This window comes from Brachyhypopomus gauderio, chromosome 3 (genome assembly GCF_052324685.1).
Source record: "Brachyhypopomus gauderio isolate BG-103 chromosome 3, BGAUD_0.2, whole genome shotgun sequence".
Taxonomy (NCBI): Eukaryota; Metazoa; Chordata; class Actinopteri; order Gymnotiformes; family Hypopomidae; genus Brachyhypopomus; species Brachyhypopomus gauderio.
In genome coordinates, this window is record NC_135213.1 from 23,861,452 (window position 1) to 23,887,896 (window position 26,445).

The window sequence follows — 26,445 nt, forward strand, 5'->3', positions numbered from 1 at the left end:
TAGACTTTAAAGTACATTTTTATTACACTTCATACATATATACATTAAACCATAACTCCAGCCAGTCTGTTCTCTAGTTAAGGCAGTCATAACCGTGGAACACATTCAATAAATTAAACAGGTTTTTGATACTCCAGTAACTAAATAAACATTATGTGAACCAGAACTGGTGCACACCACACCCCGCTGATGTTGGGGATTTATCTTCACTCAAAACCACTGCACCCATTGCTTTTCTGTAGTTTCATTCAAAACAACTGACATCTGCTGAAGTTATCATACTACACAATCCTCAACCAGCTTAAGAAAAAGCAGTTGAGACTTCGTAGCTGAAGAGCAGTGTGTGTGTGTGTGTGTGTGTGTGTGTGTGTGTGTGTGTGTGTGTGTGTGTGTGTGTGTGTGTGTGTGTGTGTGTGTGTGCGCGCGCGCGCGTGCGTGCTAGGAGGCCAGAGGGAGGTGGAAGTCAGGGCTGTCGAAGAGAAGTGGTCTCAGTGGAGGAGAAGGCACCTTATCAGCTCTGTGTAAGAGTTTAAAAAGCCCCGTGCCAATGTTCATGGGGATGCCCATTATAATGCACTCAGACACACCTGCAGAGGGAGGGAGGGAGGGAGAGAGAGATATCAGAGGTGCCAAGCAGATCCGGTGTCCACTGTCTAGCTGCAGAAAAAGGGCAGACACAGGAAGCCCTGCTGCCCAGAGATAAGAAAATGTGGGGACTGCTTGAAAGGTGACGGAGGTGGTGGAGACACAGATGCTCCTTTAGTCCTTTAAATTGGATGTCGTATTTAATACTACCCAATACACGAAAAACTCGTGCATCTGTGACTGTTCTGAGGTCAGAATTTTAACCTGTCAAGGTGCATCAATACAGGGAGGTGGTCCTGCCTGTTGGACATCCATGCATGCAGCACATCATAAACCTTTACTAATTCAAGGCTGCATGTTAAATGTGCATATCTTCAGAGGGAGGAGCTAAGGCAGGGGGTGTGTCATGACTGGTCTAGAACATAACCGATTGTTCTCATCAGTCTTGTACCAGCTCTGGCAGCAGGAAACAGACCCACTGGCCACTTGTTCATCATCAGGAGTGATTTGTACAACCAAAAAGCATCAAACAATATTTATGAAGTGAGTTATTGTTTTTAGATTTTGTTCTATAAAGTGCAGCTCACATGAGTATTAAATTACTCTGTAGTCCTCAAACAAACCAGTTTATGCTCCATAGAGCAGTCTCACATTTGGAGGCAGCCATGTTGAAAATTAATTTAGAATATAATTTTTGAAATACCCAGACCACTAGGTGTCAGTGTAACAAAGGACATTTTGTAGCAAACATTGGAAAAATAACCTTCTTGCTCCATTAAAATGAAATCTTTCTGAAACTCACCGCACACAGAGTCCTTTTGTCCAAAGTATGCTGCGTCAAACAGGTGATCGGCCGTCTTCTCAAACGACGCCAGCATCAGAACGCTCTCCTTCATCTTGGCCAGGCCGAAGCGCGTGATGCCCAGGATCTCGCCCTGCAGCGCACATACGTGCAGATGACCTTTAGACGACCTTTAAGACTACAGAGCTGGCAGTCCTGCCCCCTGATGGCCACTTACCTTGTAGGACATGAGATCAGCCAGCAGCATGACGTGGCGTCGGTCGATGCTCATGCCGTGGTTCACCATGGTGTACTGGATCTCGTTGATGATGGTGGTCCGCGCTGCCTCGATTCCCAGCGTCTTCTCTACCTGGTAGGGTCAGGATCTGGCAGTCAGTCTGGATTTAACTATCCCGCCCCACAGATCCAGCTCGGCCTACACCTGGCTGACTCACACACACGCCCAACACATGGTTGGGGGGCAGTCACACACCTCGTATGTGTTGTTAGATGTGGTTCGGCTACCGTTGACCCCGTGTGTTGCCATGACAGCACGGAGGTTGTCACCTTCCACTAACAGCTTGAACTTCTGCCGGCCGCTTTGCTCATCGATGTGGATGACTGCACGAGCCACCTCAGGAATGCCCTGTACAACCACCTACACACACACACACACACACACACACACACACACACACACACACACACACACACACACACACACACACACACACACACACACAGAATAGACAACACAACAAATGAAGAGGGTGAGGTGCTACACACTGGCCTGTGTGTGTGTGTGTGTGTGTGTGTGTGTGTGTGTGTGTGTGTGTGTGTGTGTGTGTGTGCGCGTCTTGTGTAAAGGCTGCATCAGTGAAGGTGCACAAAGACCCACAATTGCCCACAATCAACCATTATGGTCACATTTTCAGGTAAATTGTGGAACAAAGTGTTGAGAATAAATGTGTGTGTTTTTTTACGTGTCCAGTAATGATCTTGGGGTGTGTGTTGGTTTGTGTGTGTTTACATGTTGTAGTGACCTTGGGGTGTGTGTGTATGTGTGTTTGCGTGTAGTGACCTTGGGCAGGTCCTGTTTGAGTGACTGAAGAACGTAATACATGGAGCTCTTGCTGTTCTCTCTGGGCGAGACACACACCACCGCCTCACCATGTACCGCCACGTCTCCCGGCTTCACACGCAGCTTCGACATACAGATGGAGTAGCGCACAGTTTCTGCATTCACCTGGGCATTAAAGAGTCGCAATACTGTACATAAGACAACACTAAAAAAAACAGAGAAACTGATACCCAAACCAGTACTGATGCCAAATATGTCAATCAGCTCTGATTTACAGAGCAGGTGAAGTGACTGGAATGAGCAGGTTCTGCTCTGCTCCTGGTGGTGGACCGTCAGTGACAGACCGACCTATTACACACTCATACTCCCATATCCAGCCAATTAAGGAGAAAGAGGGGAAGGGAAGCAGGGGGCGGGAGAAAGAGAGAGAGAGGGGGGCGGAGACATGTGAGACAGGAGGAGAGTAAGATAGACAGCGAGTTAGAGCAAGTACATGACAGCAAGACAGAAAGAGTGAGAGACGGCATGTTTTTACCTCCAGTCGTAGAAGGCGGATCCTCTCGAGAGAGAGCTTGACCAGAATAAAGCAGTCGTCAGGCAGAAACACTTCCTCAATGTACTCCGAGATCTACCACACAGATGAGATGGGTACTACTGTACATTACAAACAGGTTTATTTATTCAACTCACCACCACAAATAGCAGCAAATCCCTGGAGTCAAAGACACATTACATCTCTGCTCCTGGTCCAGTGTAAACCACAAGCTAGACAGACTACATCTCTGCTCTTGGCAACGAGTAAACAATTGAGAATGTACAATATTTGACCCTGATAATTCTCTTTATAGAAAGGAGCACATTAACCACAATACCAAATGCTATTTATATACGAAATACAATATTTCACTTAACTAAGCTGTGTGCGTCACACGTGTATACACTGTACCTCTCCCAGAAGAGTCTTCTCAATACGGCCCTTTACCAGCCGAGCAAAATCCGCATCGTCCTCCGTATCCAGATGAGCAGTGATGATAGGGGTGCTGAGATACACAGAGAAAGAGAGACAGAGAGAGACAGGCAGACAGACAGACAGAGAGACATGCAGAGACAGAAAGAGAAGCACTTAATACTCTTAACATTAATGCCAAGGTTCGTTTAATTAACACAAATCTGCATAATAATATGCTGAACTGTATTTCCAGTGATGCAAATAAAGCCAATCTGCCCTGGAGGGATGGAGGGAGGAAGAGAGAGTGTGTGACAGAGTGAGGGAGGGAGGGAGGGAGGGTAGAATGAGAGAGAGGGGTGATAAATTCATGCACTGGCAAGTAAATGGCTGTCTAATAGCACTTTCCTAGCTGCAGTCCTGCCTCTCAGAACAGAAGCCTGCTCAATCCACGGTGCAACATACATTCTTACAGTCCCATAAACACACACACACACACACACACACACACACACACACACACACACACACACACACACACACACACACACACACACACACAGAAACATGAACATTTCTGTATTTTCCACATACAAATACACAACTTTACATGAACTTCTGAATGAGCACAGTTATGGTTATGACACACCAGCACAAACCAGAGACACGGACAGGAACCATTCAGAACACTGCTAAGTCATGCTCAACCACGGAGGGGCCCTAACCCAGGAGAGAGTGGCCCTAACCCAGGTTAGGGCCCCTCTCTCCTGGGTTAAGGCCCCTCTTTACTGGGAGAGTTCTAGAGCTGCCAACACTTACCAATGTTTGACATGATGTAGGGTGAGGTGGGTGTTTGCATGTGCCTCATCATGTGTGACGGTTCTGGGGAGTGGCCGTGTCCGAGACTCCACCTGCAGAAGGCGGAGCACCTGCTCCCTCAGTTCTCTCACCTGATGTTCTTGGAGGCGTTAATGATCTCTTTGATGCGGGGCACACCCAGTGTGATGTTCATGGAGGCCACACCAGCAAAGTGGAATGTCTTCAAGGTCATCTGGGTGCCTGGCTCCCCGATGCTCTGAGCACACAGCGCCCCCACGGCCGAGCCGGGCTCCATCTGGGCCCTGTTTACCACAACACCACATCTGAACAGCAGCAGCTACCCTACACAAAAACACGGTGGTGTGCTCCAACTGGGCTCTATTCATCACATCTAAACAGCACCCTTAAAAGGAGCCAGCCTCCATCATGATCCCAAACAGAACAACAAAACAAGTAAAAAAACAAACAAGGGTCACCAACACTACACAGCACCAACAGAGGAGCCTCTATGGACTGTGCAAGCGTGTTCAACTGCATATCCAGTCTTTAATACGTTCAAAGAACTGGCGCAGTGAGGGATGGTGGTGTATGACAATGATGACATTACTTGCATAATGATGGATTTTGATTTGCATATACTGAATAATTTATGGTTTGGGTATAATGATAAAGATTTCAACCACTGGTATGTGAAAGAAGGTAGGGCGTATAAAAATGTGAGTTCTCAAAAGTTTCTCTCTTCACCCAGTGCTGGGGACTGCATCCTCAGTATTGTATGTACTTTTAAACTTTGATACTGGAAAAACATGGAATAATCCCACATCATCCAGATATTAAAGGACAAAACAGAAGATAAATCCTTACACATAATTCCCAAATCCATTGAAGATAAATCCTTACGTTATCCCATAATCAGCAAGCCCATCCATATCTACAGATATGTTTGTCTTTATAGAAATAACAAGCGTTCAATACACAAGACACACACTCCTGAACATGATCATCTCACAACACTGGCTTTCTTACACTGACAGAGAACTTATGGGCAGAAACTGTCCCATAGGAAGAGAGACAAGGGAAGTAAACATACAAGTACCACAAACACATGCAGACACATACACACACGCATACACACAATACCTCATATATTTATCCCGGCATGTCTCCAGAAACTTCTCTAGCTGGGTGGGGGTTATCCTGTCCAGCTGGTAAAGAACCTTAGGCTAAAACACATCAAACACAGAGTGGATCAGACACAAAGGCACTCATGCACCGACAAAGTCAAACACACATGAAAACGCGTGATGAGAACAAACATCTCTACCTCTGTAGATCCGTTATCATTGATCCCGTACTTGTCTCTGGTTTTCTTGATCTTCTCTGAGACGTTGTTGATGAACTTCTTAATCTCCTGTAGAGAGATTGGAATGTAAGTGAAAAGTTGCTGCTAAATTAGAATAGACTGCAATTGCTAAGTGTAGCAACAAGAAATGAGATTGGGTCTATATACATGATTAATTTAATTAATTAACAAACATTTAATTAATTCCTAAATGCAACATCCAGAAACGAGCTTGGGGCACCAGCCATGTCTCACACAGGAGACAGCATGTGATCTATGTAGTTCAGGAGAAATGGGGTTCTGGTGTTGGTCCAACCTACATCTCTCTGTCCCTCACACAAACGTACGCGAGATAGGAGATGCAGAACCACTCTGAAGAACAGCCCTAGACACGTGACTTTAATACAGTGAGCTGGTCCACCGGACTGTAGATCTGTAGCACAGTGGGACTGTGGGACACCGTACACAACAGTACGTCCCTTCCCCACCACAAATACCTCAGCTCACCCCACACACTCCAAACCTCCCTGGGGGAGGAGGTTCAAGCTGGACACACACCAGACTGTACACTGTATGTGGTCTTCAAGGCCATGCACCACAGGTGTGGGGCCACCAAACCCCTAACAGACTGGGTTAGGACACCCGCCCGCGTACAGTAAGGGCAGCATGCTGAAGATGACAGCACAGGACGGGATCTGACCCAGGGTCTGCACGCATGTTAGCACACACAGACCGAGAAACACACGCCAAGAAGCATGCGCATACACTCACACACACACACACACACACACACACACACACACACACACACACATGCTAACCCTGTACCTCCATAAACCTTTGAGTACCAGTGTTGGTCAAGCCCTTGAAATGACAAAAAACAGACAGCTTAGCATATAAAAATTACAGATGAGGTGGTTGGCTAGCTGGGTTACTGCGAGCGGACACTCGCACCCTCACAGCCGACACTCGCACCCTCACAGCCGACACTCGCACCCTCACAGCAGACACTCGCACCCTCACAGCAGACACTCGCACCCTCACAGCCGACACTCGCACCCTCACAGCCGACACTCGCACCCTCACAGCCGACACTCGCACCCTCACAGCCGACACTCGCACCCTCACAGCCGACACTCGCACCCTCACAGCCGACACTCGCACCCTCACAGCCGACACTCGCACCCTCACAGCCGACACTCGCACCCGCACAGCCGACACTCGCACCCGCACAGCCGACACTCGCACCCGCACAGCCGACACTCGCACCCTCACAGCCGACACTCGCACCCTCACAGCCGACACTCGCACCCTCACAGCCGACACTCGCACCCTCACAGCCGACACTGTTTATTAAAGTTGTCTACACAGACACTAAATCTAAAGATTCACCTGGAGAAAGGCTGTGTCTGATCTAAACAGACTCACCTGGAAAAAGGCTGTGTCTGATCTAAGCAGTCTCACCTGGGAAAAGGATGTGTCTGATTTAAACAGACTCACCTGGGAAAAGGCTGTGTCTGATCTAAACAGTCTCACCTGGGAAAAGGCTGTGTCTGATCTAAACAGTCTCACCTGGGAAAAGGCTGTGTCTGATCTAAACAGACTCACCTGGAAAAAGGCTGTGTCTGATCTAAACAGTCTCACCTGGAAAAAGGCTGTGTCTGATCTAAACAGTCTCACCTGGAAAAAGGCTGTGTCTGATCTAAACAGTCTCACCTGGAAAAAGGCTGTGTCTGATCTAAACAGTCTCACCTGGAAAAAGGCTGTGTCTGATCTAAACAGTCTCACCTGGAAAAAGGCTGTGTCTGATCTAAACAGTCTCACCTGGAAAAAGGCTGTGTCTGATCTAAACAGTCTCACCTGGAAAAAGGCTGTGTCTGATCTAAACAGACTCACCTGGAAAAAGGCTGTGTCTGATCTAAACAGACTCACCTGGAGAAAGGCTGTTTCTGATCTAAACAGACTCACCTGGAGAAAGGCTGTGTCTGATCTAAACAGACTTACCTGGAAAAAGGCTGTGTCTGATCTAAACAGTCTCACCTGGAAAAAGGCTGTGTCTGATCTAAACAGACTCACCTGGAAAAAGGCTGTGTCTGATCTAAACAGACTCACCTGGAAAAAGGCTGTTTCTGATCTAAACAGACTCACCTGGAGAAAGGCTGTGTCTGATCTAAACAGACTCACCTGGAGAAAGGCTGTGTCTGATCTAAACAGACTTACCTGGAGAAAGGTGTCCTTGCAGCAGGCAAAGTCACTCCTCATCATGATGGAATCAGCAGTCAACACCAACTCATTCTTACTCAGAGCAGGTTCATCAGAACATGTGTACACTGCCTGGAGGGGGGGTATAGGGAGGTTGAAGAAAGGGAGGGGGGGAGAGAGGGAGAAAGACAGACACAGTGAAAGAAAGGAGGAGGGAGGGAGGGAGGGATGGAGGGGGGCATAATGAACATTGGACATCTTGTTGCCCCCACTATACTTGACTGGGGCAGAAAGGACAAAGCTTTATTCACAAAGCTCAAATTAGCTTGAACTCTCCAAATGGAGTCTGTGACCCATAAAGAGGTTGGACCTGCTGTGGGCGTGCCCAGAGGCTGGCCATGTGATTCGGAGTGCAAAAAAGAATTAGCAGTGTGTATGATGAATGGATGTCCAGGTTTTACAGGGGTGTGCACTGCTGGACACAGTGGAGCTCTCCGTTAAAGACATCCACGTGCCTTCATCCGCTAGAACCTTCCCATGGACTGGCATTTATCACCTAATCAACAATCAACATGCATCGTCATGATTGTGGATACTGATCATTCACACACGGAGGAAATGTGTGTCTCAGACATTTCTGATTTGAATGTGTGTAGTTAAAGGTGGAGAGTAACTAATGTGTGTGAGGGTTTGGATGTGTCGTGAAGGAAGATGACGAGCCCAACAGCTGCGTGTGCGGCCGTGCGTACTCTGATGTTGTCCAGCACTCTCTTGAACTCCAGCGGCTCGTCTTTCCCCTCCATGGCCGCTGGGTCGAGACCGTCTCCTCCGTAGATGAACTGGATAATGTCGCCCGTGGAGCTGCGCACAGTGAGGTCGTACTGGGAGCAGAGGTCCTCCAGAGACTTCACCAGACGTCTCTACACACACGCACGCAACCATACAATGTCACATGGATGTCAACCAATCAATCAAAATTTTTATATACAGCCCTTTTTACAAAAGTTGTTGTCCCAAAGCAGCTTTACAAGTGTCCGAGTCCAAGCCCCCAGTGAGCAAGTGACAGTGGCAAGGAAAAACTCCCTAGGAGCATGAGGAAGAAACCATGAGAGGAAACAAGAGTGAGGGGGGGGGGGGGGGACCCATCATCCTCTGGCCGACGCTGGTTACCATGTGAGCTCTTTACTGGCTAACCATGTACTAATATTTTGTAATCCAGTTTCAACACAGACACAACAAGGACTACACCTCAGTCTTCACTCATACATGTACATGCAAATCACTGATTATGTACCCACAACCATACACAGAGCCACTTAAAAGGCCGTACACATGGGCACGGCCGCACACCCGTGTCTGCAGAGTTCATCTGCTAAAGCCCATGCTGGGTTGCCCTTGGCAGAATGAGCAACTACTCAGGAGGGCTGCAACAATGCATCATGGTATTTGAAGTTAAGGTTGCTGGAGACCATATTGGGAATGAAAGCTTATTGTGCGTGAGAGTGGGCCTGTGTGAGTATGCGTTACCTGCATGTATCCGGTCTCAGCTGTTTTCACGGCTGTGTCCACCAAACCCTCTCGACCAGCCATGGTGTGGAAGAAGAACTCAGTGGGGGTCAAACCAGAATAGAAGCTGTCTGCCACAAAGCCTTTAGCTGCAGGCAGCTGTACAACACACACACACACACACACACACACACACACACACACACACACACACACACACACACACACACACACACACACACACACACACACACACACACACACACCATTCTATTCTTCATCATCATCCTCAACAACAGCCCCAAGCAATTTGAAAAAGAAGAAAGCTTAAGTTTTGTGTGTGTGTCTACCTAAAGCCTGAAGTGTGTTCGAACAGATTAGAGTTTGAACAGTTTTGAGATTATAAAACCTGACTAGCGCGCACAGAAACGATCTGACTGCATGTAGACATCTAATATTCCCCAACATTGTCCAATATTGTCCAACATTCTCTAATATTCCCCAAAATTCCCCAATATTTTTTAATATTCCCTAACATTCCCTAATATTCTCCAATATTCCCCAATTTTCTCTAATCAACAACTATATTCAGAAAGTCTCCATCCCAGCCAATAAACCCTCTCAATAGTTAAAGACGCCATGGGAGGAAACTTTGTGTGTGCGTGTTCAGCTTGGCCCAAGGTTACTGGCTTGGCAGACGTGCATCTACACTCAATCACTCAATCACGGTCACATTTAACATTCCTGTTTCATTCCACACAGCTTGTCCCTCTCTCCCTCACGCCTTCATCCCCAACACAGTCAGAGCACAAACTGAAACTTCACAGGATGTGCCAATAACAGCTGCTTCTGAGTTTATTGGTGTGTAGGGGTGGTGTGTGTGTGTGTATAGGAGTGGGGTATATGTGTGTAGGGCCATGTGCGTGTACAGAAGATGTGTGTGTGGGTGTGTAGAGATGCAGGGTATCTGCACATTTTTAAATCTCAAATTCAATGACTTTTAAGACCTTTTTAATACCTCTCACAAGAAAAAATAATACTGTTACTGGGGATGCAGGTGTGTTCCACATCGTTGACGGGGGGGGGGGGGGGAATTGTTGACGTTGTTGAGGCCTTATACTCCAGCGCTAGGACCCTGGAGCGGTTATTTTCTGCATGGTCCTAGCGCTAGATTCGGCAAAGTTCACATTGCGCCATCTAACATGCGGAGTATACGGCGATAATATACATATCGTCGCTAAAATAAAACAGAACAACTGAACAACACACACTTATAATAATTTAATGCCTCCCCTCATAAAATTCCAGACATTTTAAGACATTTTTAGGCCTTGAATATGGAAAACTAAATTTAAGACATTTTAAGACTTTTTAAGGACCCGCGGGTACCCTGGAGATGGTGTGTGTGTAAAGGTGTGCTCTTACTTTAGAGTGCTTATCAAAGTGGGGCAGAGAGCGGTGCTCGAAGCCGTCCGGTACTCTGGAGCCACTGATGGCCTGCTGCCCAACACATGCTATCATCTGAGATATATTAATGAAAGAACCTAGAGAGAGAGAGAGAGAGAGAGAGAGAGAGGACATATTAATATGAGAGAGAGAGAGAGAGAGAGAGACAATATATTAATTAAAAACTGCAGAGAGAGATGATATAGGAGTGAAAGAACCTAGAGAGAGAGAGAGAGAGAGAGAGGATAATAATGAAATAACCTAGAGAGAGAGAGAGAGAGAGAGAGAGAGGACATATTAATATGAGAGAGAGAGACAATATATTAATAAAAAAACGCAGAGAGATGATATAGGAGTGAAAGAACCTAGAGAGAGAGAGAGAGAGAGAGAGAGAGAGGATATATTAATGAAAGAACCTAGAGAGAGAGAGAGGATAATAATGAAATAACCTAGAGAGAGAGAGAGAGAGAGAGGGAGAGGGAGGAGGATATATTAATGAAATAACCTAGAGAGAGAGAGGATATATTAATGAAAGAGCCGAGAGTAAGGGGGGCTCTTCATGCTTCACTCTGATGGGGAGGGGGGAGGGGGGGGGGGGGGTAATGAAATGATTATTGCATTGTCCCCAGTTCACCACAAACATCCTCATCAGTTTGAAGATAAGAGACAACAGAGTGAGTGGGTGTGTGCTAGCCCAGATAACACCCCTGCCCTTCATAACAGAATCCCTGCCTGGAGACCAAGACGAGCTTCTCGCTACTCAGCTGATCAGAGAGAGATCACCCACATCTCTCTTGCCACCCCTCTCTCACTGCTTAGTTTGAAAGAATAAAACATATGCTCATATACAGGGGTGGAAAGTAACAAATTACATTTACTCAGATTACTGTAATTGAGTACTTTTTATGAGAAATTTGTAATTTTCTGAGTAGTTTTTGAAATAATTTACTTTTACTCGAGTAAATTTTGACCTAAGTAGTTTTACTTCACTACACTTGAACCCCTTCACGTTACTGAGTAAAAAAATATTGATGGTAAAAAATTAAATGCGGGCAGAAATGTAAACAATCCCGGAACTGAAAGTCAATTGTGTTGTCGGGGCTGGCTCGGCTGCCGCTCCTCCTAACAACACTAGAGGCACCCGAGTCAGTCCTAGTCTCTCCAGGCGCAATCAGCAGTGATCCGTTTTAGCCGTCTCTATGGCTCCTTAAGGAAGCATAGTGAAACGGATCACTGCTGAATCGCTTTGGCTCGCCTTCACATCCTCAGCCCTTTCTCTGTGATCTCTGGTTGCGTTTCTTGTGTTTAGGTGTCTCGCCACCTTATGCTCTCTCTTATCTCTCTTGCTTTTCTACTACTTACTTGAGTAACTATATCCTGCGCTGCTTACTAGCCTACCTCAAGTTTTCCCCCTGCTTTATCTCTTCCTATCCATTCTTTGTTTATTTTGGGAAGGGTTTTTGTTTCGCCTGCTGCCAGTTACTTCCCCTGGCGTCCCAAGTTTCATTTTCTCACGTTTTCTCCATGTCTTTTCTGTTGCATTTCTCTCCCATGTGTTTTGCGTTGAGTTTATTCTGTGTCTTGTGTGATTGGTTTTGCTGCTTGTGTGTGTGTGTGTGTGTGTGTGTTAGTGTGGGGGGGGGGGGGGGGGGGGTGTGGACGCACTCACACATTTTCAACACTTGGAAATACTACTCTCTTGGTTTTGGCGCGGTGTGTACCCGACGTTACATGCGTGGCCTTGCCTTGCCATTGTCTCATAAATCAGGTCGTAATCCGGTGCACTTTTTTCCAAAAGGATGAGATTGTTCTATCTTTAAATCTTCTATTTATCAGGATCTGTGGGATCATGTGGACATTTTATTGTGAAAAGTGGAATCCTGTGGGCACTGTATTTCGAATAGTTGGATCCTGTGAGCGTTTTAAGTAGTGGAAGTCTGTTCGCATTTTGTTTTATTGTGAGTAGTGGAATCCTGTTGCATTTTAGTTTGATTTGTGGTATCTTGTGGGCATTAAATTTTTTGTGCATTTTGTTTTTTGAATAATTTGTAATTTAAATTTCTTTATTCTTATCATAGTGTTGTGATTGTCCTTGTGCTGTGAGGAAGTATGTTCCTGAGCACAGCTGATCTTTTGCAAGTGTGGATGTGCACTTATATATGCTTTGAAATCGATTAAAACAACTTATGCTGAATTTGATTCATGACATCCTTTTTTGCATTAAATAACTGAAAGTAACTAAGTAACTTTTACTCACATTACATTTAAAATGAAGTTATTTTGTACTTTTACTCGAGTAGAATTTAGGCAAAGTAAAGATACTTTTACTCAATTACAATTTTTCAGTACTCTTTCCACCTCTGCTCATATAGCATCTTTCAACATACCCAAGGTCACTTTACAATTAACACAGTTACAACCTTTAACATCCAATATCATACCAACATCCAGTATTCCCAACTCAACCTTTACAGACTATGTACGCCAGTAGCAGTTGCTTTTCAACTGGGCCAGAAAGAGATTCTCCAAAGTGATTCTCCATTGGTGTGTGGGTGTTTCAAGACCACAGAAAGAGGGACTTCAAGAACATCACCCCCACACGCCCCCACACCCACCAACACCGGTCTTAACAGGGAGTGTGATGCTCCTCGTCTTGCAGTGTCTGGTGTTGTGATTTTGCTCCCTCAGCCGTTTTACTCCAGATTCCCCAGCGTGAGTGAGAGGTACGAGTCAGACCAGGGGTGACTGTGCACGCTCCTAGCTCAACAGCAGCACTCACACCAACACACACCTAGGGTCTACACCTGGCCATTAGGTCTGGGATCAAGACGCTTATACTGCAGAATCCAGGAATTGAAGCATAATGTTTCTTTTATCAGGCCAGGTCACATTTTCCAGAGGAGGAGTTCCAGAATGGGAGTTCCATAGGAGGACCCCTCCACCCCTCCCCGTCCACACACTCTCCCTCTTTGCTGTTTTTTCTTTTTTTGTGTCATTTTTCCACATTAAAGAGCAGATGCAGCTGAGCAGAAAGCCAACATTGTGGACACATACTTAGTCCTTGGGAGCGTAGTGGTGATAGTGATTTAGGGGAGTGCGAGTATAGGGGAGTAGTGATATAGGAGTGTAAGAGTATAGTGGTAGTACCTTTAGATCCACACAGGGCCATGATGAGGGGACTGTTACTCTTATCCAGCTCTCTCAGACAGGCACTGCCAGCGTGGTCTCGGATTACTGACAGCTCCTTCAGGATCAATGCCTGCATGTGCACAAACACACACACACACACACACACACACACACACACACACACACACACACACACACACACACACACACATTGTTACCATACATTGGAGCCTCATTACTATTGATTAGGGCTGTCCCTCAGTACAATAGTCTAGCACTTCAGCACCGTTAGCCTGCTTTTAGCTTTCAAAGCCAACGCACAGACTTCTCCTGACTGTTCCCTCTCATCCTAGCCCTGCCCACTCTTCTTGACCACACCCACTCATCCTGTCCCCGCTTCCAGGAGTAGGAGCATACAGTCTCACAGATATTGTAATGCAAGTAAGTGTGCGAGTGTGTGTGTGTCACCTCGAGCGTTTCCTCCGCAGTGCAGCCAGGTTGCTGCTGTAGTTTGCCCGTGTTGAGGGCGTCAATGTATTCATCACACTTCCTGTACCCTGCATCCAACAGCTCCTGTTTGGCCTTCAGGAGGCCCTGACCTGGGGTTACATCACCAATTCCGATTGAGAAGCCCCGATTGGCTGCAACACACACATACACATATGAGCATTAACAAAACATGCTCACACATCAACGTGTGCATGCAGACCCATGCTGAAACACACACACACAAAGTTGGAAGGACTGAGTCATGCACAGACAGCCCCGCCCTAGTGGAGACGTACCGACGTATAGAAGTAGTAGGTATGATTTAGTATGTATGAGAGGACGTACAGAAGTAGTAGGTAAGTTTTTGTATGTATGAGAGGACATAGAGGTAGTAGGTATGATTTAGTATGTATGAGAGGACGTACAGAAGTAGTAGGTATGATTTAGTATGTATGAGAGGACGTACAGAAGTAGTAGGTATGATTTAGTATGTATGAGAGGACGTACAGAAGTAGTAGGTATGATTTAGTATGTATGAGAGGACGTACAGAAGTAGTAGGTATGATTTAGTATGTATGAGAGGACGTACAGAAGTAGTAGGCATGATTTAGTATGTATGAGAGGACGTACAGAAGTAGTAGGTATGATTTAGTATGTATGAGAGGACGTACAGAAGTAGTAGGTATAATTTTAGTATGTATGAGCGGACGTACAGAGGTATACGGGGGCGACGCGGGCCAGGCGGGACATGGCGTCAGCTGCTTCCACCTGCCCCCAGTCCCTCAGCAGGATGTAGAAGATGTTGTTCTTGGAGCCCGATCCTAGGGTACCCTTATCCATACTGCCACAGAGGAGCTCACTGTTCTGGATCACTACAACTACACACACACACACTTTACTCATCATTGCAGTTCAGCACATATAATAAACATTTTCAATTCTTCTGACTATCTATTATGGGGTGTGAATGCAGCCTGTGTGTCTGAATGCACAGTCTGTGTGGTGTGCTTGTGTGTGTATGTGTGTGTGTGAGTACATGGAATATAGAGTACCTAAAGTCTGACCGGCATATTTCTCTAAGACAACAGTGTTTATGTGTCCAACAACCTTTAAAGAGAGGACAGCAAGAAACCTCTGGATGAACACTACGATTCAGCTTGTTTTTGTGCAAAGGACACACAAAAAATGTGTGTGTCTGTGCTTGTGTGAAACAGAGACAACAAAAAAACTAAGTGCATGTTTGTGTGAGAGAAGGAAGGACAACCAGTGCGCATCAGTGTGTGTGTGTGTGAGTGGAGACTCACAGGAGTCATTGTGACACAGGTCTTCTCCTTTTCCACAGTACTGCTTGCCTTTGGTGCGTAGGTTGGCTTTAACAGGGCAGACCTTACTGGGCTTCAGGATCAGACTGAAGATCTGTTTCCCCGTCCAGAGACTCATGGGCTACAACACACACACACACACACACACACACACACACAGAGTGTGTTTTATCATTAACATGGCAGGTATGTCCAGATCCGTCCAGAGTTCAGGAGAGCCCTCTCTCCACAGCCCATTACACCACCCTTACCAACCTGGAACTCAAAATGATTGCTTCACTTTTTATCACATTAAAAGAGATGGTACCGTGTTTGGTTATAGCAGAAGAATAAGTGCATTACATAAGCTTGTTGGTGTATTAAGATAGCTAAGCTAGCTCCCTTAATATATGCTAGTTACATTAGGATTTGCTGTGGTAGATAGCTTAGCTTACAAGCTAGCATATATTTTATTTAATGGTAGTTTATCTTCAAAATGCAAACGTCTTCGCGTACTATCAAGTTTTGCACTGGAATTACAAGAGTCAGTACACTTCTCACTTATTTATAATGTAATACAAGCAAACTATTCAGTCAGAGAGCTATTTGTTGTGAAACAAAATAGTTACAATTTCAAGCATGTTCAAAAGTACTTTAGCCATAATACCAGCACTTTTCAAATCTGGAAAATGCAACATTAAAATTCAAGGATTTCAAGCACCCAAACGAACCGACAGACAGAAGGACAGAATGGGCTACCTTCATGATGGCAGGGCGTGGGAGAGAGATTCTGATCTTTTCATCTTTTCCCACAAGGATGGAGGCAATGATCTGGCAGGCTTTGGCCCGGTCAAAGAACGTGTCCTTCAGTGTGAGCAAATAGGCACCTGTACAGAGCACACACAGCTCAAGGGCGCCACCTACTGATATATAGATGTATAGGTCCAAAAAAAGATTGCACCACCACAATTACATTTATTTTAATGTTCAAAAGTAAAATGTCTGGGACACGTGTTAGAGGTTCACATCCGTTATGCCACCAGATTGCACTCTCACCTACAGAAGGTTCACATAAGAAAAAAAAGTTCACACAGACATACAATCAGACATACACACACCTGTGAGAAAGTCCTGAATAGCAGCAATCAGAGGCTCTCCGTTCCTTGGGGTGACCAGGTTAGCCTTGGTCTGAGAGAGAGAAATTAAAAAAATAGGTAATCAAGTGCAGGAATACCAAGTAATGGCTGAAACCGTAATGCCATCATCTGTGCACAGCCAGACAGGGGGCAGCAGAGAGCAGTTATTTCAACAGGACCCCTGTTGTACTTCGCTGTCTGGTGTATTCTCTCTCAAAAGAATGAGGATGTGTGTTGTCTACAAACATACACATACATCGACCTATATGTATACACAAACACACACACACTTATGAACAGTGTTGCGATTAACACCGTTAAAAATAACGGCGTTAGGTAACTGCGTCATTTTGTCCGTAACGGGATAATATAATTAATTACTTTTCCTGTCGTTACAACGCTGTTGACGTTACTGTTCATTAAAAGCGGTGCGTTACTATATATTGATATACTAACAGTAATCCAAGCGGACCCCTGCCCAGGCTAGTGAGGAGTAACAGATGTCAATAGGTCACAGTTCTCGGTGTAACACCGTTTAACAAGTCAGTAAGCGATTGGCTAAGGCAGCGTTATGGTAGCCAATCAGAGCCAGTGTTTTTACACGTGTGCCGAAGCACACCAGTGACACAACACAAACGAAGAAGAGGCAGAAATGGCGAGTCAGGAGCAAGCCAAAGAAATTTGCATATTCAAGGTGGCGATATAAACATTATTTAAGAAAATACTTGAAGTTCCTGAATGTTTGCCAGACTGGGTATTTGATTTATTTAATTAAGAATAGAGGTTTTATTGTTAGGTTTACTTCTGTTGTGAACAAACCAGTTGACTCAGGTAGAGAGAATTTAATTTAATTTGATAGATGTAAATGCACTTTATATAGTGTAACTGTTTACTTTAGCTTTTTTTTTTTTTTTTTTTTTACAAAGATTTGGGATTTTAAAGGATTTTATCCTGCACTGGTCTGTTGATGTGCAATAAATATCAAAAGTTAAACACCTTTCTGATCTACTCATTTCAACTGACTGTGAAAACTGCTTTTTCAAAAAATCCTTATTCATTGGCATATAACTTTTTTTACTGTAATGCAAATAGTTACTTTCCCTGGTAACGAGTTACTTTTATTATAGAGTAATTCAGTTACTAACTCAGTTACTTTTTTGAACAAGTAGTGAGTAACTATAACTAATTACTTTTTTAAAAGTAACGTTCCCAACACTGCTTATGAAACACAGCTGATGAAAGACCTTTCTATACATGTGCGTGCAGCCACTATTATTAGGTACACCTTGCTAGTACAGAGTTGGACCCCCTTTTGCCTTCAGAACTGCCTTAATACTTCATGGCATAGATTCAACAAGGTACTGGAAACATTCCTCAGAGAGTCTGGTCCATATTGACATGATAACATCACACAGTTGCTGCAGATTTGTCGGCTGCACAGCCATGATGTGAATCTCTATTGGATTGAGATCTGGTGACTGTGGAGGTCATTCAAGTACAGTGAAATTGTTATGTCATGTCAACTCATGTTGCGCTTTATGACATGGCACGTTATCCTGATGGAAGTAGGCATCAGAAGATGGGTACACTGGTCATAAAGGGATGGACATGGTCAGCAACGACACTCAGTTAGTAGGCTGCAGTGTTGACACGATCCTCAGTTAGTACTAATGGTCCCAAAGTCTGCCAGGAAAATATCCCCCACACCATTGCACTACCACCAGCAGCCGGAACCGTTGATACAAGGCAGCATGGGTCCATGCTTTCATATTGTTGACGCCAAATTCTGACCCTACCATCTGAATGTCGCAACAGAAATTGAGACTCATCAGACCAAGCAACGTTTTTCCAATCTTCTATTGTCCAATTTTAGAGAGCCTGTGTGAACTGTAGCCTCAGTTTCCTGTTCTTAGCTGACAGGAGTGGCACCCGGTGTGGTCTGGTCTTCTACTGCTGTAGCCCATCCGCCTCAAGATTTGACGTGTTGTGTGTTCAGAGATGCTCTTCTGCATGCCTTGGTTGTAACGACTGGTTATTTGAGTTACTGTTGCTGTTCTATCAGCTCGAACCAGTCTGACCATTCTCCTCTGACATCAACAAGGCATTTGCGCCCACAGAACTCACACAGATTCGCTCACTGGATAAATCCTAGTAGATCAGCAGTTTTTGAAATACTTAGACCAGCCCATACCTTGAGGATTAAGGCAGTTCTGAAGGCAAAAGGGGGTTCAACCAGGTACTAGCAAGTTGTACCTAATAATGTGGCTGGTGAGATTTTGTGTGTGTGTGTGTGTGTGTGTGTGTGTGTGTGTGTGTGTGTGTGTGTGTACGTGAGAGAGTGTGTGTGAGTATATGTGTTAATGTGTTGTGCGTCTCACCCCCATGAGGACTAGTGCCTCTGCCTTGGCCTCCTCAGTCTGTGGGAGGTGAAGGTTCATCTCGTCTCCGTCAAAGTCAGCGTTGTACGGCGTGCACACACACTCGTTAAAACGGAACGTCCTGTGAGGCTTCACACGAGCCTGGCACAGAAAACAAAACATTTTAACCCTGTTACAACCTCACACAAATATTTCACAATGGGTTTTAGCATAATTTTAGCTGTAACTTCTGATTTGATTAATGTACATACACCCAGTCTTCTGGAGTCAGTAAACTAAATACTTGTTTCTACTTCTATATATTAAAGATCTTAGGAGGGGGTTAGAAGAGGTTAATAAGGAGATCAATGTGATCTTATTCACTGCAATATTCCAGTATATATACCAGTATGAACCAGTATGTTATGCCAGTGTACTCAAAGTGAGTGTCAAAAGTAAGTCTTCTCATGCTAAGATGCTAGCGCCCCCTGCTGTTGAGAAGGAGCAGTGTCCACACTCCCCAGGTGACAGGACTCACAATGTGGGCCATGATGCTGAGTTTGTGTAGTGAGGGCTGCCTATTGAACAGGACAATATCTCCATCAATCATGTGTCTCTCCACCACGTCACCAGGCTTCAGCTCCTGGGCAATCTTCTCACGGTTTCCGTACTTCAGAAACCTTCACAGGAGAGAGACGACCATCACTAACATTACCACAACAAAAATGTTACACTAGCACTTCAATCCTACAAGTCTACATATCCACCCACACACACACCTGTCTCAAAAAAAGTATTTAAGCATTTAAATATCTAAGAAATTATTCTTTAGGAAAAGTTTTTTTTAATCTTGTGTGTTTTTACAAGGGGCAAGAAGTGTGAAGAGAAACGAGTATTTATTCATTATGGTGCTTTACTAGACCACGATTAATCTGCTACAGAAACTAAAGCTTTGTACATTGGGGGGGGGGGGGGGGGGGGGGGGGAGCATCACCGTTTCATCTGCATATGTCTCTGCTGGATGAAATTTGCTCCTGGATGAGTGTCTGGTCCATTCTTCACCAGCTTCCTCATCAGCTCAATGTTGGCTTTGTTCACCTGGAACACATAACCGATGCATCTTACTGCTGGGTGAAGGAACACACACAGTGTCTTACTGCTGGGTGAAACAAAAGCCCAAACACAGAGCTCCATCAGAAGAGCTGCTTAGCGCACCTTCTCTGGGTAGGTGAGGATTTTGGCAACGTGCACAGGTACGGCCACCTCGTCGATCCTCAGGTTGGGGTCGGGAGAAATAACGGTTCTTCCGGAAAAATCCACTCTCTTTCCAGACAAGTTTCCACGGAAACGTCCTGAGAAGAGGATAGAGGTGAAGACCAGAGCTTGATTAGTACCCAATATGCTTCTAGCCTCACCTCCCAGCCTAAACAAACACTGTGAGAATAGCACAGCACAGCAGGCTGCCCGTAGAGTTCACCTGACAACTATTAATGAATATAACTTCACAAGATTCCCAGGATTTGAAGATCAATCTTAGCAACAGTGATGAAGGTAAACTGCCACATGGATAGCATGATGCTAAACACAAACTAGATTTTGATGTACAGTCCAAGAATGACACAAATATTATATTTTCACATGATCTGCTGCCCTCTGGTTTTTATGTGTGTTTGTCAGATGTTTTTAACACATACAGAAATATAATTGCAATCATTATGAGTAACAAAAGCTTTTATTGACAGTTAGAATGAGTTAATGCAACAAGTCAATATTTGCAGTGTTGACCCTTCTTCTTCAGGACCTCTGCAATTCTCCGTGGCAATCAACTTCTGGACCAAATCCTGACTGATAGCAGTCCATTCTTGCACAATCAACGCTTGCATTTCAGAATGTGTGGGTTTTTGTTTGTCCACCCGTCTCTTGATGATTGACCACAAGTTCTCAATGGGATTAAGATCTGGGGAGTTTCCAGGCCATGGACCCAAAATCTCTATGTCCCTGAGCCATTTAATTATCAGCTTTGCTTTATGGCAAGGTGCTCCATCATGCTGGAAAAGGCATTGTTGATCACCAAACTGCTCTTGGATGGTTGGGAGAAGTTGCTCTCAGGACATTCTGGTACCATTCTTTATTCATGGCTGTGTTTTTAGGCAAGACTGTGAGAGAGCCGATTCCCTTGGCCAAGAAGCAACCCCACACATGAATGGTATCAGGATGCTTTACAGTTGGCATGAGACAAGACTGGTAGCGCTCATCTCGTCTTCTCTGAACAAGCTGTTTTCCAGATGTCCCAAACAATCGGAAAGGGGATTCATCAGAGAAAATGACTTTACCCCAGTCCTCAGCATTCCACTCCCTGTACCTTTTGCAGAATATCAGTCTGTCACTGATGTTTTTTTCTGGAGAGAAGTGGCTTCTTTGCTGCCCTCCTTGAGACCAGGCCTTGCTCCAAGAGTCTCCGCCTCACAGTGCGTGCAGATGCACTCACACCTGCCTGCTGCCATTCCTGAGCAAGCTCTGCACTGCTGGTAGCCCGATCCCGCAGCTGAAACACTTTTAAGAGACGGTCCTGGTGCTTGCTGGTCTTTCTTGGGCGCCCTGGAGCTTTTTTGGCAACAATGGAACCTCTCTCCTTGAAGTTCTTGATGATGCGATAGATTAGAGATAACCATGGTTAACAGAAGAGAAACAATGATGCCAAGCACCAGCCTCCTTTTAAAGTGTCCAGTGGTGTCATTCCACTGCCCTGTCCTCATCAACACACACACCTGTGTTAATGGAGTAATCACTGAAACGATGTTAGCTGGTCCTTTTAAGGCAGGGCTGCTATGAAGTTGAAATGTGTTTTGGGGGATAAAGTTCATTTTCTAGGCAAATATTGACTTTGCAATTAATTGCTGTTAAGCTGATCACTCTATAACAAAACTGAAGCAGTAGACTTTGTAAAAATTAATATTTGTATCATTCTCAAAACTTTTGGCCATGACTGTAATCTGAGTGTAAGAAATCTGTCCTTTTTTAGTTGAAACCAGTAACAACTAAAACTTTTAGTTGAAGTAAAGTCAAAGTAAGCGCTAGTCAGAGTGCTCTCCAGCGACCGAGCTCCCTGTACAATTCTGTCATATGTTAATGTCTAAGGCCCGCCCCTACCTTGTTTGCCCTTCAGCCTCTGTACGAAGCCGCGGGTCCACTTCTTGGGCGCCATGTTCAGAGGGATGCCAGAGAGTTCACTGTTAATGTACAGGGCACACTGCAGCTGCAGAAAGTCCCAGTCTTCCATGATCATCTGGGTCTTTGCCCCCGACATGCGGTGCTACGGAGGGGAGGGGTGAGAGGGGGTGTGTGTGAGAGAGAGCGAGAGAATGTCTTTTCCATTCCTTAATACAGGTAATGTCCTGATGAGTTTAGAAAGTCATCTAGGGCCCAAGAGCTCTCATAACCAGAACAGGGACTACACGACTAATCCCACCAGAGTCTCTACAGTCTCTCTAGTTTGTATCGTCAGTTGTTGCTATGGCAGAAATAAAGTTGAGAATGGAAAAAAATATCTATACTTTCTGAACCCCATGGAATGAATGTTATGATTTGAAAATCTACTCGTAAATTCCTAGAACTTCAGAAAATCCTTTCTTGAAGATTGCTGTGGAGCTCTGTCTACAATGTGTTGTTTCTACAGAAACCTACAGGCCACAGGTAGGTTTGAAGGTGCAGTGGAATACTTGATCCTAGGACTGTGCTCGACTGGATGGAGCTGGAGCTGACCTGTTACGGCCATTCCTCCAATTCAGGGGTCACAGCCCCTCAGGTCACAGTCCCAGAGGTCACATCCCCTTAGGTCCCCACCACTTTGGGGAACCTAATGACAAAATCATCTACTTATACTTACCCTCAAGTCCCCAAACAACGAGCTGGTTTGGGATTTTTATAAGTTAATACTTTTGTCACTAAGCAATCAGCTCACCTTTTTAATGACATCATTGAGGAAGATGATTTCCGTTAACTTCATCGTGAGGTCGTCCTCATTGGTGCCTGATTTGAGGTCACTGACAACAGAGGGGCGGATGCAGAGGGGCGGAACCAGGAGACGTGTCAGAATGAGGTCAGCAGGTTTTCCCGCCTCCGGGTTCATTAGCAGCAGAGGAATGTCCTCACTCGGAATCCTCCGGAAGAGATTCTGAACCACCAAAGGGTTCAGGTTCTCCTGAAGTACAACAAAGACAGATGTTAGGGGTGGAGGGAAGGATGTAGAGCAGAGGGGGAGGTGGGTGGGTGGAGGGGGAGAAGGAGAGGGAGGGAGAGAGAAGGAATCACAAGGTGAGGTAGCAGGCGAGGCGAGGCAGGTGGGCTTGGGTAGCCATCCTCACCTGGGCCCTGTTCAACAGAGACTCCATCTCTTTGTTGTGCTCGAGAGCGAGGTCAAAGGACTGCAGGAAGTCCGAGACGATGGGGTCAACCACCTTCTTAGTGGTCTTATACTTCTCATGGATGATCTTCAGGAGACCACACTTCTTCACTGGACCTGCACACAGGATTGTTAGCTGCGTTAATGAACACGTTTATTACTAACCCCTAACCACTGAACTGGGGGAGAGGGGCATGCAACATTGAACTGAGGGGGACATGTACCATTGAAGCTATTGCATTGTAAGCAGACTGTTCTCTTCCGGCATTTGTCAGAAATCTTCTTCTTGAGGCCACGCTTCTGGAGGTAAGGCAGGCCAGGCCGACGCAGATACTCCAGGAACTGCTGTCTCTCCTCCTTACTCAGCATGATGTGAGAGCATGTCTTACAAATCATCTACAACACACACGAAGTGAGAGCATGTCTTATATATCATCTACAACACACACACACGATGTGAACATGTCTTACAGATCATATACAACACACACACACACACACACACACACACACACAATGTGAACGCATGTCTTACAGATCATCTATAACACACACGATGTAAGAGCATGTCTTACAGATCACTTATAACACACACACACACACACACACACACACGATCTGAACGCATGTCTTACAGATCACCTATAACACACACGACGTGAGAGCATGTTTTATATATCATCTACAACACACACACACACACACGATGTGAGAACATGTCTTACAGATCACCTATAACACACACACACACGATGTGGTAACCGTCTCGGAGGCAGTGGGTGGAACACTCACCTGCAGGACACCGATGATGGCTTTGAAGTACCCAATATGGAAGCAGGGTAGCTCCAAGTCCAGGTAACCATAGTGACCAAGACAGTCAGCAAGGTTTTTCCCACAGGTTTCACAGGGTCGGTCCTTCTCACTTGTTCCCTGCAGGAGCAGAGCAATCAGACCAATATCAATACCACACTTATCAACAACACCACCACCACACACTTACCAACATCACAATACACCAGTCCTTAAAACCCCCACCACTATATCTGCCCTTAAAAACATGACAACTCCTGCCCTCTTATTACCTCTAGATATACTGTATGGCAGATTAAAGGAGTTAATATTTAGTTTTTCCATTTATGCCAATCAAGGTTTAACAAGTTTGATCATTCAGAAACGAAAATCACATGAAAACAATATATATTCTATATATTCAATATATTCTAGCCAGTATTATCATCACATTTGCCAGCATCTAGATCACACTTCTCAGAGTGTTGAACTACACCAGAAGGTCTGGAGACTCATGCTCTGAGAGGACAGCCCTCACTACTGAGACGCCGATGTCCTCTCCAGTCCCTCCCACTCTCCCCTCCTCAAGTGGTGAGATGTTCAGGAGCATCAGTAGTACCATGCGGTGGTCCAGCACCCCATAGGACAGTGGTGTGTGGCTGCTGTCCTGGCTGTACAGGTTCTTGCTGACCACCTGGATGTGGGCCTGCTGACGGATCTGCTCTGCAGACTTCATGCCAAAACAGATGTGACTTCTGACAGGACACGAAAGCAAAGCACATTAGCATGAGTCTCCATGGTGTCTCTCTATACATTTGTTTTTTTTTAACATTTGTTTTTTCAGGATTTGAAATGTTTGAAACACCATTACAACCCAGCAGCAAAAGAAGGCAGATGGTCAACAAATTGCATCATGCAAAGACAGATTAAACTCTGCATAGTCAGAAGAACCGAACCGCACTGAGCTTTTTGGACAGTTTTACTTTCTCCAAGCAAACATTTGAGAGATGAGGTCAGACAGTGAACTAACTGACACATTACACATTCATAAATGAAGTACATGTAGGCAGACACTCATATCCAGAGCGGCTTACACATACATCAGTGCGAGAGAACCTGAGCGCCTCTGCAAATGAAACCAAGATTTTGATGTGACTGCTGCAGTACCTGGTTTAGTATGATTCATTTTACTTAACATTACTTGGTCCTCAGCGACATTATTTGGGGGTAATTTCTGTGTTGCCCACTGCACATTTGCTTAAAGCGTGAGCGTGGTCAGCTGTTCAGACTTCATCTCCACAAATTAGCTGGGTTTATCTTGCTAGGATAACTAGTCTATTAGTTGCGTATGTCTGTCTGTCTGTCTGACTAACTACTCAATGTGTAGATCTGCCTCGAGTAACGTGTGTAAACGTTTAGATTAAATTCATGATGTATCCCAGCTAGACAATTCACCCTCGGACAGGCACACTCAATATAACTCATCTGACACCTGGTCTAGCTGTTCCAGACTGCTAGGGAATATAATTTATCCATTCACCAACGCCTTTGACATGTTTTAGACCCAAACATGTGAGAAAGTCCAACGTCTCATTTTGCACCAGCATCGTAAGGTTGTTTCCTAGCACGCTAACCAGAAATGTGTGTGGTGTCTCACTGTTGCCTACACCAGAATCCGCCTCCCTCACAAATTAACCGTCAACTCACATCTTTCTGGCCACGTCAGTCTCTCTAAACTGTTCCTTGACCATGGTGACAGCGTTTCGGTCCCTTCTTCAAAACAAAACGTAAAGTACGATCACATGAATTCAGCCGTTCAAGTGTGCGAGAGCGTTGCTGTCGCGCTTCATGTGACGCGACCAACGTGCGCGCTCACTCCGCGCGAGACCAACCGGAAGCGCGCGAGCGACTTTCCGCCCTACTTAACATACCCGGCTCACTTCACACAACTGGCAGCTGGTGGCAGGACGTATCAATAAACATTTAATCAGCGCAGGCGAAAAAGACAATATCAGATTTCCTACGTTGTACTCTGACGGAATACTGAAAACAAGGGTTCTCTATAGACCCACTTAGACCCAAATTACTAAAGGTGCCATTATTGGACTTACTATAGATTAGACATTGTGGAAAA

General features: G+C 45.2%; 1 protein-coding gene across 2 annotated transcripts; it reads right to left on the bottom strand.

Annotated features, from left to right (window-relative positions):
• On the bottom strand, window positions 1-26,191 carry polr3a (polymerase (RNA) III (DNA directed) polypeptide A). Of its 2 annotated transcripts, XM_077000549.1 has the most exons (32): window positions 26,019-26,191; window positions 24,931-25,066; window positions 24,315-24,452; window positions 23,747-23,918; window positions 23,485-23,639; window positions 23,082-23,321; window positions 22,271-22,433; window positions 20,336-20,472; window positions 20,115-20,218; window positions 19,659-19,800; window positions 19,142-19,282; window positions 16,746-16,815; window positions 16,387-16,514; window positions 15,631-15,769; window positions 15,040-15,204; window positions 14,306-14,478; window positions 13,856-13,967; window positions 10,688-10,806; window positions 9,284-9,421; window positions 8,506-8,676; window positions 7,775-7,888; window positions 6,383-6,418; window positions 5,537-5,623; window positions 5,353-5,435; window positions 4,344-4,514; window positions 3,394-3,487; window positions 2,983-3,075; window positions 2,448-2,612; window positions 1,860-2,024; window positions 1,605-1,736; window positions 1,388-1,520; window positions 1-587 (listed from the first exon to the last, which is right to left on the bottom strand). In XM_077000549.1, exons 1-32 carry the CDS (start codon window positions 26,060-26,062, stop codon window positions 439-441), a joined length of 4,209 nt encoding a protein of 1,402 aa, XP_076856664.1. In that variant the 5' UTR covers window positions 26,063-26,191; the 3' UTR covers window positions 1-438. The 2 variants fall into 2 exon arrangements, with proteins under 2 accessions (XP_076856664.1, XP_076856665.1); XM_077000550.1 differs by lacking the exon at window positions 6,383-6,418.
• Between the last annotated feature and the right edge of the window lie 254 nt (window positions 26,192-26,445).